This window comes from Erpetoichthys calabaricus, chromosome 12 (genome assembly GCF_900747795.2).
Source record: "Erpetoichthys calabaricus chromosome 12, fErpCal1.3, whole genome shotgun sequence".
Taxonomy (NCBI): domain Eukaryota; kingdom Metazoa; phylum Chordata; class Cladistia; order Polypteriformes; family Polypteridae; genus Erpetoichthys; species Erpetoichthys calabaricus.
Window position 1 is genome coordinate 130,116,557 of NC_041405.2, and position 13,232 is coordinate 130,129,788.

Sequence of the window (13,232 nt, forward strand, 5' to 3'; positions counted from 1 at the left end):
TCTGGAGAAAAAAAAAAAAACTGTAAGGGGGGAAAAAAAAGCAGAAGTGCAACCAAAAAAAAAAATCTAGAGGGATGCAAAAAGAAATATATGTTGAAATGAGCGGCCAGCTTTTAAATTTAGCAAGAAACAATACCACAGTGTATTTTTGGTGGTGGGGGAGAAATGAAACATAAATAGCCCACTATGCATTTAAATATTTTGGTCCTTTCTAAAGAATAGCATGGCGGTTGATTCTATATGTTTAACTACAATGCTGGCTTTCCTGGTATATATGTTTTTTTTTTTGTTTTTTTTTTTTTTAATAAATACAATTCAAATATGAAAGTTATTTTCCAATATAAAGATTAATGAGAGCTTAGGTATACTGGGATCCAATTAAAACACATGATGAGAAATGAATAAAAAAAAACAAAAAAAAAAACAAAAAAAAAAAACCACCTTACATAACTTTACTTATACTTGCTTTAACTGTAGTAAAATTAAAGTAAGTAAACCCAACATTTTCCCCCACCAAGACCCAACCAGTTCCATATACAAACAATCCCCGTCCCTTTCCTTGACCGGGTAAGTTATTATTCATTTTACAATAACTGCTTCACCACTACACAAGAACTTGAGTTCATGTAAGGCCATTTTAGAGAAGATTAATTTTCAGCACAAAAAAAAAATTCTAAAAAAAAGTGTTCAATTTAAAATACATCTATATATCCATGTGAGAGACACAACACCAAATAAAACAAACATGCTTTGAAATACATACAATTTAGGATATTGGCCTGAATGTACTCATTTACTTTCTTTGATGGTTATTTAGGATATGATGGGATTGCGCTACACGAAAAAGATAGCTGCAAGCAAAGAACTGAACCACCAAAGGCAAAAGGGACAAATGTTTAGGCCAAAGATTATGAAATTCAGACGATCAAGCAGCAATTTTGAATGTACTGTTTCTTCTGACTTAACACACCAAGTGGGGAACTATGCTCAGTTCATTGCATCCCATTAAGTGAAAAAAGGGGGATGGGGAGGAAACCAAAAACAGAAAATAAACGAAAAAAAAAAAAAAAAACTGCTACACTTTCCTATAGACAAAGAGAACACTTCTGAAAATTGGCGCTAAATGGATATTACACTAAACAAAACAAAAAAAAAAAAAAGCCTTTAATGGTGTAACTTAATTTTTGTTGTTTTTTTTCCTCTTTCGTAGAAAATACACAAGTAAAAGCAAAGTGGTTTTACTTGTGTGACTTGGTGGTCTTGAACGAGACTTGCAGAATTTTGTCCCCAAGGCGATAACCATTGAGACTGGCAATTGCCATAGCAGCTTCCTCATAGTTTGTCATGGTCACAAAACCAAACCCTTTGCATTTGTTTGTATTGAAGTCGCGGATCACTTTGACATTGGTAACGGCACCGAAGGGACCAAACATTTGCCAAAGAATGCCCTCATCTGCATCCTGGCCCAGGTTGTAGATAAAGATGCACCAGCCTGATGTGGAGTTTCCAGGAATGCTGACTCCGGAGAGGCCACTCATGTGATCAACACTCATGGGAGAGAACCTAGGCAGCAGTACAAAAGCAACAATAACTCATTATTTGTTATACACACACATTCACTTAAGTAGTCTGAGTTACTTTTACTAATGCAGTTTTAATGGCAAGTGTACAGGGGTTGCCGATAGAAGAAGGATCACTAGCACACTACCTCTAAATCACACAATAGCTGCAACTGTTTTCAGTTAAAGTCTTATAACACAGTAAGTACTAGCGACAGATGAAAGACAGTGCAAAATAAGCATTATGCAATATGTCTGGATGAAATACTTCACAGAAGTTTCCACCGTGCCGCCCACCTAAATCTCTGAGCCTGATGGTGTACCGGCCCTCCAAAACGGCGTGACTGTGAATGATACAACTGAGAAAGGAGTGCAGTGTTCTTGGTTTGGTTGGGATTGGCAGCAAACTTGACTGTGATGGGCTCTGTCGCTCCAGGGGGTTTCTGACCATTTAAGTCTTTAATGGCATCTTCTGCTTCTGCCCTTTTGTCAAAACGAATAAAAGCAACCCCTCTAGACAAACCTGTTAAAAAAAAAAAAAAAAAATCAAATAAGAGAGGCCAGATGTTAACTGAAATGCACACAATTAGTCACCTAAGTACTGTTAAACTGCATGCGTTCCAAAAATATTAGTAGTATTATTCAGGATAACACTGTGCTCTACTCAGAGTACCTGAGGCCTGGTCAACAAGGACACGGGAGTTGATGATACGGCCATATCGCAAGAACATGTCTTCCACATCTTTCTGTGTCATGGTCTTGGGAAGCCCACTGATGTAAAGGTTGGCATCCTTGATGGTTTCAGAGCTGGGACGAGCATAGGAGACCTGGCAATTACAAATGAAAAAAGAGTAAACATCATTGACTTTTCTTCCCCTATCATTACAATGTGAAGTTAAGATCATTTGCGAAAAATAATACAATCACTGTAGGAAATACCAAAGACAGAAAATAAGCTGCACAAACATTTAAGTGACTGATGTCAATTACATTAATCAACTAACATATCTGTTATAAGTATCCATGTTTCTACCATAGCTCTCTTCACCATAACAATTCAAGTTGAAAATTTTCCTTCAGCATGGTAAATGTATTTTAAACCAAAAGAAGAAAAAAAAATAAAATAAAAGGGATAATCAGAATCCCATTGGCAGACATTCGGTAATCATCTGTACTATGAAGTGAAAAATATAGCTTAGTGCTGGATCATTTGAACACATTCTTCCAAACCCTCATGCACACAAATACTTAAAGGCTCCTTGCCAGGTGCTCTCTCCAACACCATCTTACCTTGATAGTTTTCGACTGTAGCCTCAGCCCGTTGAGTGTATTGATGGCCCTCTCTGCATCCCCAGGGTTTACATAGTTTACAAACCCATACCCCAAGCTGTGACCTTCCGGTGGGATAAAGGGAAAAAAAACAAAACAAAAACAAAAACAAAATAAAATAAAAATAAAAAAACAAAAACAAAAAACAAAAACAAAAAACAGGAAAAGTAAACAACCAAATGACAAAATAAAAAAACAAAATTTAAGTAAATCACGCTGCTACTCCATCCTACCTGCCACTTTATCCCGGATGAGTTTTGCAGATTCCACTTCCCCAATACTGCTGAAAAGACTTCGCAACTCATCCTGGGTCATGTTCTGTGGCAAGTAATTCACAATAAGGTTTGTTTTGCTGTCCTTCGCCTCATCAGCCATGTGATCCTCATAACCGTTAGACATGTCATACACCTCCTGCAGAGACAACGTTGAGGAAGCATTGAATAAATCAAGCACAATGCAAAACAAATAGGATTTTGCCAAAGCAAGAGAATAAATATTATGCACAGAAGTCCTAGAGTATAAGAGAAGAAAAGGACTGGTAAATAAAAACACAAAAGCATACATGCTACAGCCTGCAAATATTACCATGCAACAAAAGTTTGTAAAGGATCAGGAGACAAATCTACAGATTCAGTCATTCTGTATTATCATTAGATGGGGTACATGCTGCCATGTTAAACCAATCTGGATTCATATTTCCTTACACGGTAGTGCATCTGGATCACATAATTAGTATTTATACTACAAAACCTACAGATATCAAATGCTAGCTGAAGTGTTTGATCTTGACAACATTGTAATAAAAACATACTTAATGTAATCTAATTCAATTAGCAAACACAATCACCAACCAAAGATATTTCTAGCCAAACTAACATTTGGTATTGTAGAATGCGACTATATAGCATCATATATTTAATTCTATACTACACTATAGGTGCTTTAAAAAAATCTAAAGGCAAGCTGAGGATAAAGCTTTGAAGAACTTTAGCTTATTGGTGACCACTAACAAATGTTAAAGCTAAACATGCACCCCAAAAACACAACGGGTTCTTATTCACTTCTTTAACTTTTTAAAAATAATCCAAAAAGTTAAAAACAGGTGTACATCTTTACTGTAAATTATTTGTTAAAGGCACCCATATCAAAATTATGTAGGAGTGTGAAACACAAATTTCTTTTAAAGAGCCAGTCAGCTTGATCAGTCCTTTACCACTTTGTAGCTGGTTAAACACTTTATATATTTTCAATGAATATGACATTTAAGCCTTATATTTTGCAGTTTAACATCCTAACAAACACATACAACTAAGTAGCTATATATTTGTTAACGCAAATTCTTTTTTTATATAACATGGCAGTGAATCAAACAAAAACTCTGCCAAGATTCATCATTAAGTTGGCTTAAATTAAGTTTAACAGTGCCATTACTTCATGCTTGTACATTACAACCTGCTGCATGAGTTTTGATAAAGCATAATACATTATAGTGATATACATTTTTCTGATATCCAGCAACAAAAAAAATAAAATAAAAGTTAAGAAAAACATTTGCAGTAAGATGTTCCCTAGTTAAATAAAATGCCTTCAATGAACAAGTCAGATATAATAATGCTTCAGGGTACCAACACATTAAGACACGCAAAGCTTCTACTCACTTTTAAGTATCTAATGTGGCCCCTTCTGACTGCCATGTAGACACTTCACAGATGCAGAATCTGAAGGTATCAAAAACAAAATAAGGTAATAAAAATACACGCTGAAGAAAAAAAAATAAAAATTAAAGGGCAGGGATATAAAGAAATGGTCTTAAAAAAAAAAAAAAAAGAAAAAAGAAAAAGAGAGAAACAAGATGTTCGGCCTTCTTCAGGAAATACCTGTGGAGAGAACAAAAATACATCAGCCATCAGGCCTGCTTGCCTCTTCAGCGTGTATTTTTAACACCTCACTTTGGTTCTGTGTGCCATTGCTGCCAATGAGTATCTCCAAAAACAAACACCAAGTATAACATGCTCACACAGAATCGGACATTCCAAGCAAAGCACTTGCGAGCTAAATACAAAAACTAAAACTCAGTCTTTTTTTTTCTACATGTAACTACTGAATGAAAAAATGAGAACAGAAAAATATTCTGCACATAAACTTCACTGAATATTAAAAATATAAATGGAATGAAAGAAAAACACAGTAAACCAAAAAGCTCAAATTCTACATGAAAATATTCAATGTCTATGACAGAGCTCAAATAGTACAGTATTACAGGAAGTAAACATACAAGGCTTTGAATTACTTTGGACCTCCAAATTGAAATTATCCTACTAAATGCTGCAGAGATAATGAATGGAAAACCAGATTATCTATGCTTGTGTTACATCTCAGTCACTAATAATACTTTTTTTTTTTTTTTTTTTTTTACATATACATATTATGTTACTAATTTAGACTAATATGCATGTGAACACTTTCCAGGAAGAATCCCATAAACTCAGGCATGGACACCAAAGCTGGTTTAAAGAAAATTGGCTTGTGCAAAGTAGTGGACAAGTTCATCACTTGCACCATTAGTAATGACTAAACAAACTTAAATGTATTTAAATCAAACATATTCAAAACATACACTCATGGATGAGAAACTGAAAAAGGGAAAGAATGTGGATTGCACTGGAAAATTCAGTGGGACAAACTGACATGATTAATCAATTTATTGCATATGGTGAAAGTTAAAAACTATATAAATATATAAAAAATGTGTTGAGTGGATCTCTGCTATTTTACTACCCCACCCTTCACTGTTTCTTAAAGGTGTGTGAAGAACTAATTTCAACTGACGAAGTATGGGTGCTTCACTGATGCTTTACTATACAAACTACCTACAACTGATCACTTCTGGTTCAAATTACTTGAAGCTTTTTAGTAACTTAAAAGCTGTGTTGAAACTGAAGGCACAGATGTACCTCTGCTGACATAAGGTCTAGAGAAAAATTCATACCTTCTGTCATATCTTTCTAGGTGCCATCCTGAAACCTCAAAATGTTTAATACCTACAGCATCTCAGATTTTTAATGTTTATTTCTCTTCCCCAAAATATGTTTTCTTAAATAACCAAGATATATCATGCATCACTGACTGTGTTTTGAATGACAACAATAAACTTTAAATAAAATGTTTACCAGGTTATACTGTATATACCATATGTCTTGCTAGGACATCATTCTTTCATACTGTTAATAAGTGGAACAAAGTAATTACCTTTTACTATTAAGTCTTCAAGAAAGGACATTAGTAAGCTTAAACAAAGTTATATTGATATTTTGTTATTTCCAAAAAAAGATTCACTTCATTTTTTAATACAGAAGCATAAATCAAATTGATACCACTCAATTAATTTTTATTGAAACCAATGTTTTGAATGTAGTGTACCTGTATAGCAGGCAAGATGAGTTTTTATCTTTACAGGGTTTCCAAAGATGGAAAAGTTATTACCTCAGGTTTACTGTGTGTATCTTTTGACACAAGCAAGAAATGTAAATATTGCTTTGGGGTATCAAAACCAATCTTCTCTCAGGTGCCCAACGCAAAAGGCACACATTTCTCTTGGAAATATCTTTCCTATGCGCTAATGAAGAATAGTTCTCACTTATTTCAGTGACTGTCTAAATTCCAGACATTCTTCAGTTAACAGTGCAAGACAAAAGGTCACTGCAACTTTTTAATGAAACAATCAAGTTAGCTGCAAAGCAGTATACTTCTTAATGAAAGAGGACTTGAACTCTATTTAAGAAATCAAATTACAGGCTTGTAGCAAGCCCCTTCTGAAAGTCAATGCCTACCTACTGGCAACAACAAAAGGTACATTTTAAGAGACATCACGCACAGTTGCTTACCAAGTCTTTATTTGAAATTTAAAGTGAATGCCACAGATTGCTTTAGACAATTCTGAAACATTCTAGTAAACACCCAGTCTCATATTTATTTGGTTCAGCCTCATGAACACTGGAGCATAATGAATAAAGGTTTTTATATGTGCATGAATGACCTGTGCATCTGATGGCTCTATTTAAGCAGAACCCAAGACAGTAATACCCTGTGAACCAAACTATGACATGACAACACTGTAAATTGTAAGATGCAATTTACCAGATATCCAAAACTTGTTTACAACTGCTACTGAGCTTGCAATTTAGTGGTAAAGTCCTTAGATTATACACACACACTTCACATCCATTGGCTCAAATTATTCTAGTTATATCCTATTTCAGTCATTTACCTGTTAACATGTTACCACTAAGCCATTCTGAGATGGAACACAATCAGGTACATACTCACATTCACTTGTATCAAGCAAATTTACAACTGCTGATAAGTCTAACTCGAATATCTTAGTGAATATTTAACGTGAATATCACAGTAACCAAAAAAAAACACCCAACCACAGGGACACCATGCATATTCCGCAGAGGTACTCAATCTATGGCTCTCCATCTAGTTGCACATCTAGGTGTAATGTCTTCTCACTGAGAAAACTATACTGTTTGAAAGTAGCTAAAGGATGCCCTGTACTAAAATAGGTTTTACAAATGGTACCAGGATAATTATTACTACAAAGTGAATCAAATGCCAAGGTGCTCAAAATACCATCAAATTCACCTCAGTCTTTGATATGCAAGAAACCCATAGTGTCAAATGTAAAAACAAAACAAGAAGTCTCAAAATTCATGCAACCAATAATGGTTACAACTAGAACAATATTCAGTTCTTAAAACGTGAGTGAAGTTAACGTAAGTGTGATCTGCAATACTTATACTTTTATTAAAACAACTATTACATTCTCAGACATGATGCAAAATTTAAAAAAATGGGAGGCTGGCATATAGCAAGTCCATGGGTGCCATAGCCATGGAAAGGCATGTATTATTTGAGTAGATGGTGGGACTTTCACCCAATTAGTACCACTCCTGTGAAACACCAGGAAACGTTCCTCATTTAAATAATAATGTTATAGAAAACCTATACACAGTTGATAATGCATTTAGAGCTTGAGAAACTGGCTATATAAATAAATGTATATGTGTAAATATGAAACATAAATAAAATGTAATGTGTTTGTTTAATAATAATTGTTCATATGATCATGCAACTTAAGCTAATGACTTAAGAAGCACACTTCTATATTGAAAACACACCTTATGAGAAGGACTGTACACTATCAACTTCCAGACAGTGTTTAGAAGCCATTAAGAAGGCTAACAGAATGTTAGGTTATACAGCATGATGTGCAGAGTACAAGTCCAAGGTGGTTATGCTCAAGTTTTATAACACATAGGAAAGGCCTCATCTGGAGTACTGTGTACAGTTTTGTTCTCCATGGTACAAAACAGACTTAGCAGCGCTAGGAAAAAGTCCAGTAGAGCGACTAGTCTGTTTCCAGGGTTACAGAGGAGCAATTATAAAGAAAGATAGAAAGAGCTGATAATTTTCAGTTTAAGCAAGAGAAGATTAAGAGGAGACATAATTAAAGTGTTTAAATTATGAAGGGAATAAGTCCAGTGGATCAAGGTGTTACTTTAAAATGAGTTCATCAAGAACATGGGGACACAAAAACTTGGCAAGGGTAAATATTAGTAAGATTTGTTTTTTTTTTTTTTTTTTTTATTTACACAGAGAACCATAGGCACTTGGAATAAGCTGCCAAGAAATGTGGTAGACAGTGGGACTTTTGGCACTTTTAAAACTAGATTTGATTTTTTTAGAAGAATTAAGTGCATAGGAATGGCAAGCTTTGATGGCTGAATGGCCTGTTCTCGTCTAGACTGCTCTGATAACTGTATGCGGAACCCCGATGGACACCAAATTCACTACGGTTCCAAAATACAGTACAACCTCGATAATCCATCATACAATTAACCGGCAGTCTCTATTAACCGTCAGGGGAAGAAAAAAAAAAAAAAAACATACTACCTTTGTGCACACCAGCGGCTAACTATTGCCGTACTACTACCGCGCAGTATGCTGCGAACTTTGCACATTAGGACAACTTTCCCTAACGCATAGTATTGTTCCCCAGCACCACAGTGTCAGTTACATGCCTTCAGTTTTAATAGCGTTTTGTAACTTTTCTCTTTTGTTATAATTAATCTACTATACATTATTATGGCTAATAAACCTATGCGTGTAGTGTTGGAATTGTCACAAAAATTGAAATTATTAAACATTTGCAAAATGGTGAAAGTGCTTAAAGTATTGCTTCAATTTACAGAGTAGGAATAAATAGTGAACAATATAAAGTGTGATGCTGACAAAACTGAAAATGTGTCAAAAATGGAAACCACGGACAGTACTGTTATTCTGTATTAATGTTAATTTTCTTATGTATTGTAACTTTCTTTTTACATTCTTACGTTTTGTCAATATATTGTGGCATCCAGACAGCTTGTGATGCACTGTACGGGAGCAGAAAGGGCAGAATTTTGTGTTATGTGATAGGACTGGGTGAAGGGCTTCTGTTCTGTGAGGGGCGGACAAGCCTCTTGGGATATGAGGGACATGAGAAGTTAGGAGAAAAAGGAGGGTGTGGTGGATGGAAATTTTGAGTAGAGAGTCAGGAGACAATAAGCAGGATTGTTTGCAAAATAGAGAAAAAAAAAGAATGTAGAAATCAGGAGATAAAAGAAAGCTTTCCCTACCAATCAGTTTATTGTTTTGGAGGTATGCTCTGTAACCCAGATAACGGCATATAAGACAGGGCACCATATCTTACAGAACAAAGACTTCAAGTAAAACAAAGAAAACTCCAGTACCTCTGAGTTGTATTTGCTTATTACACTGGTCGTTACAATATCATATGACTTAATTTTGTTGAAACTGTATTATATTTTCTTAATATAGTTTTTTTTTTTTGTAAATAAATATGATTATTTGCTAAACGAATCTACTGTATATCATTTTTAAAGTAGCTGTTCTGTTATCCGTCACGGCCTCAGTTCCGACCCCTGACAGACAATCAAGGTTTTACTGTATTTCAAACTTGCCTTCCAAAATAGGTTAATATTAACAGGTGTTTTTGTTTCAAGAGGTTGAGTCTTAACCATAAGATCAGAGTTCTGTAAATGAAATACATTACATTCTATATGGCCACACTACATAAAACATAAAAAAACATATCCTAAAATCAAACTAAAACACAGCCCTGTTAACTCAGGACTGAAGAGAAATGCTGTATACCATCTACACGCCACCAAACAAAGGAAATCATCATAGACTTCATAATAATTAAGATGACGGACCACTTCACTCTCCTCATTTATGGAAACATAGTGGAGTATGTGCAGAGCATGAAGGACCTTGGAGTTTACATAACAAAGTAGCTGACATGGTCCCTTAACATCTCTTACCTGGCAAAAAAAAAAAAAAACAGACTTCTTCCTTAGGAAACTGAAATAGGACTCTTGGTGAACTTCTACCATAACACCATGAAGAGCATCCTCACCCACTGAATGAAAGCATAGTACTTCTGCTGAGCAGCTATGCAGCTGGCGTATCTGCATCGTGTGGTGAGGGAGGCTCAGCAAATCATAAGGCGGGGGCCTCTTGCTTCTGGACAATGTCAACATTAAAAAAAATGAAGAAGGTAGCTAGTCTGATCCACTACCATTTGCTAGGCGCTAAATCCTCTCCCAAAAAAACAGACTGAAAAATTGTGTTTTTGGCCAGAGATGTGACCTTCATCACACCCCAATTCAAATGCTGGGAAATGATTTAAATCTTGAACTATTAGTATATACACATTCAATTCAGCCCCCAAAGGCCGAATTAATGTATTTATGGTTAGGTGTTTTAATGCTTTCCTTTTGTACATACATGAATTTGACTTCTTTTCCTTCCATATAGTGCGGCTTTTATGACAGATATCATACCAAATTTCGTTGTATAATGAATAGTAGGAGTATAGTACAAGTATAATGAAAGCCTTCCATCCTATTCTATAAGCAGACGTCAAGACTATTTTACAGAGCACAAGCCATCCCTCCTAATAGTATACTCAAATGGTGAAATATACAAAAAGGCCCGGCTCAATACATGACACACACACACCATACATCACGGGGCAAGGGTCATTCGGAAAATGTGTGCTGCCTCTACTACGCGATGCACGCTTTAAGTTCCTTAGGAATACAAAGTTTGAAGTTCAAAAAGGAATGGGCGGGTCACGCCACAGTACGCTTGCGTAAAGGGGCGGAGGGAGATACACGCGTGCTTGGTTACCTGCAGACCCTCCATCTTATAGCTTCTACCTACCATTCAAACTTTGCCCGTTAGGTAAAATGCTCCACTGTGCACCTATTACATAATGTGGGATTCGGGTAAACTCGCGTTTGTCTACAGCACTGCCTCAATACCAAATGACTCCTGAAATACCACTGGCCAAAAACTGACCGCCATTCGCTGCGAAGCGGCTGCATCATGCAAATCGAGCCCACCATCCCCAAAGAGAGGATTAATGTTACCTGTTTTAATTGGGGACCCCCCACAAAATATGGTGCACAGGAAAATGCAATTGAGCTTTCGGGTACCACTATTTTACTCTTCTAACATTAACAATCAATTAATATACCTGCTGTTAAGGCTTGGGGGAGGTACCGCGCACGTCACGCGTTACAAAATGGGTACACAACACAGAAGACCAAAAATACACACGTTCGTTCAAAACCATGTACACGAATATTAGATCTATTAACAGTTGGCACGCTGCGAGATTCACTACCCACCATAATATAAACTCAACCCTCCTTCTTACGGCCCTTTCAGCCCACATAGGCCTGCCCGGCAAGGCCTCAATGCGTCTCATGGCGTCCGTTACACCAACCAGTTCCAACTCGCTACCAACTTACTGTGCCCTTTCAAGTCTTACGTACCTGTCTCTCCACAATAGCGATGCTCTTTCGAATAGGATGACCTGCACGTTGTTGCTAATTTCAGGTTCCGTGGAGCGCAAATCGGCGGGGTCCTCTAGCAATACAATGAAAGGAGCAAGGATCCGGCGCGACGGACAAGTGACGTAAACCCGCCTCTTTCCGTCTCCTATTAGAAACTAACGCCGTCACTCAATATCCGTAGTCTAAGCCATTGGTCAATATTCAATCCCGCCCTGACGGAACAATGCGATAGGACAAGTGACGATTTTGTTCAGAAAATGTCGGGTACGCTGCGCATGGTGTTAGTGAAGAAGGACTTCGCAGGAAAAAATGTTGATGCTTACTTCAACATAACGGAAAATAAAGGTCAAATGGAAATTTCGAGCATGCACAGTTTCGTTATGAAAGCTTATATTTTTTAATGCGCGTGCTAGACTTGTAGTCTTCTTCTAGTAGTTAGGAGAAAATAATTTTTTAAGAATACAGCAATGGCTGCCATAATACCAGACGTGCGAGTCAGAATCGCATTTATTGACCAGGTATGCTCACATACAAGAAATCTGGTGAATCTCCAAGTAGAGTTACATGACAGACATACGCACATTTGATAAGTACACACCTAATAAAAATACAACACACAGAATGTAAACATAGGTATACAATCTGCAAGGAATACTGAAATAATTACTGAATTAAGCTATATGTAACAATATTGCAAGATATTGGGTGCCCAGCATAAAACAAGCACAGCCAAATTAACTGTATTTGAGCTCAATGGATTCTGAATAGAAAGTGATCTTACAGCTGTTTGTTTTGGTGTTGCCTGGCATATCGGGGAAGTTTAAAGACAATGTGGCCTGGATGTAAGGGGTCATGATGATTTCCGTGCCCACTTTATGATTCTGCAATAGCACAGGTCCTGCAAGGTGGAAAGACAGGTACCGGTAGTCAGCTGACCTGGCTATTCGTTGTAACCTTGTACTTGTCATTTTTAGTTGCTGGTCCAAACGACACTGTAATAATTGAGCTTAGAACAGACACGGTGATTGTTGTGTTGAACTGAATCAGCAGCTCCTTTGGCAGACTAAACTCCCTTTGCTGTTGCAGGAGGTACATTTTCTGCTGTTGTTTTTGTATGATGGGATCTGTGTTGGACTTCCATGTCAGGTCCCAGAAACATGACTGCTTTCTCAACTGACACATTCTTGTTAAATATGGAGACACAATTTAATACTGGGACCCTCCTTCCGAAGTCCACTGTCCACAATTTTGAGTGAGTTTGGTCCAGATAGTCATGACCACACCAAGGGGCCAGCTGCTCAACCTCCTATCTGTTTGCAGAGCCGTCACCATTTCTGACGAGTCCAATGATGGTTGTGTTGTCTACATGTTTGAGGAGTTTGACAAAGGATTGTTAGAGGTACAATCAATA

General features: G+C 36.7%; 1 protein-coding gene across 3 annotated transcripts; it reads right to left on the bottom strand.

Moving 5' to 3' along the window:
• Positions 1–261: 261 nt before the first annotated feature.
• elavl1a (ELAV like RNA binding protein 1a) lies at positions 262–11,946 on the bottom strand. Of its 3 annotated transcripts, none has more exons than XM_028816187.2 (7): positions 11,801–11,946; positions 4,547–4,606; positions 3,122–3,299; positions 2,850–2,953; positions 2,233–2,386; positions 1,857–2,082; positions 262–1,563 (listed from the first exon to the last, which is right to left on the bottom strand). In XM_028816187.2, the coding sequence occupies exons 2-7, from the start codon at positions 4,580–4,582 to the stop codon at positions 1,239–1,241; spliced, it is 1,023 nt and encodes a 340-aa protein (XP_028672020.1). In that variant the 5' UTR covers positions 4,583–4,606; positions 11,801–11,946; the 3' UTR covers positions 262–1,238. The 3 variants fall into 3 exon arrangements, with proteins under 3 accessions (XP_028672020.1, XP_028672021.1, XP_051791420.1); XM_028816188.2 differs by having other exon boundaries at positions 4,547–4,765; positions 11,801–11,942; XM_051935460.1 differs by lacking the exon at positions 4,547–4,606 and having other exon boundaries at positions 11,801–11,938.
• Positions 11,947–13,232: the final 1,286 nt, after the last annotated feature.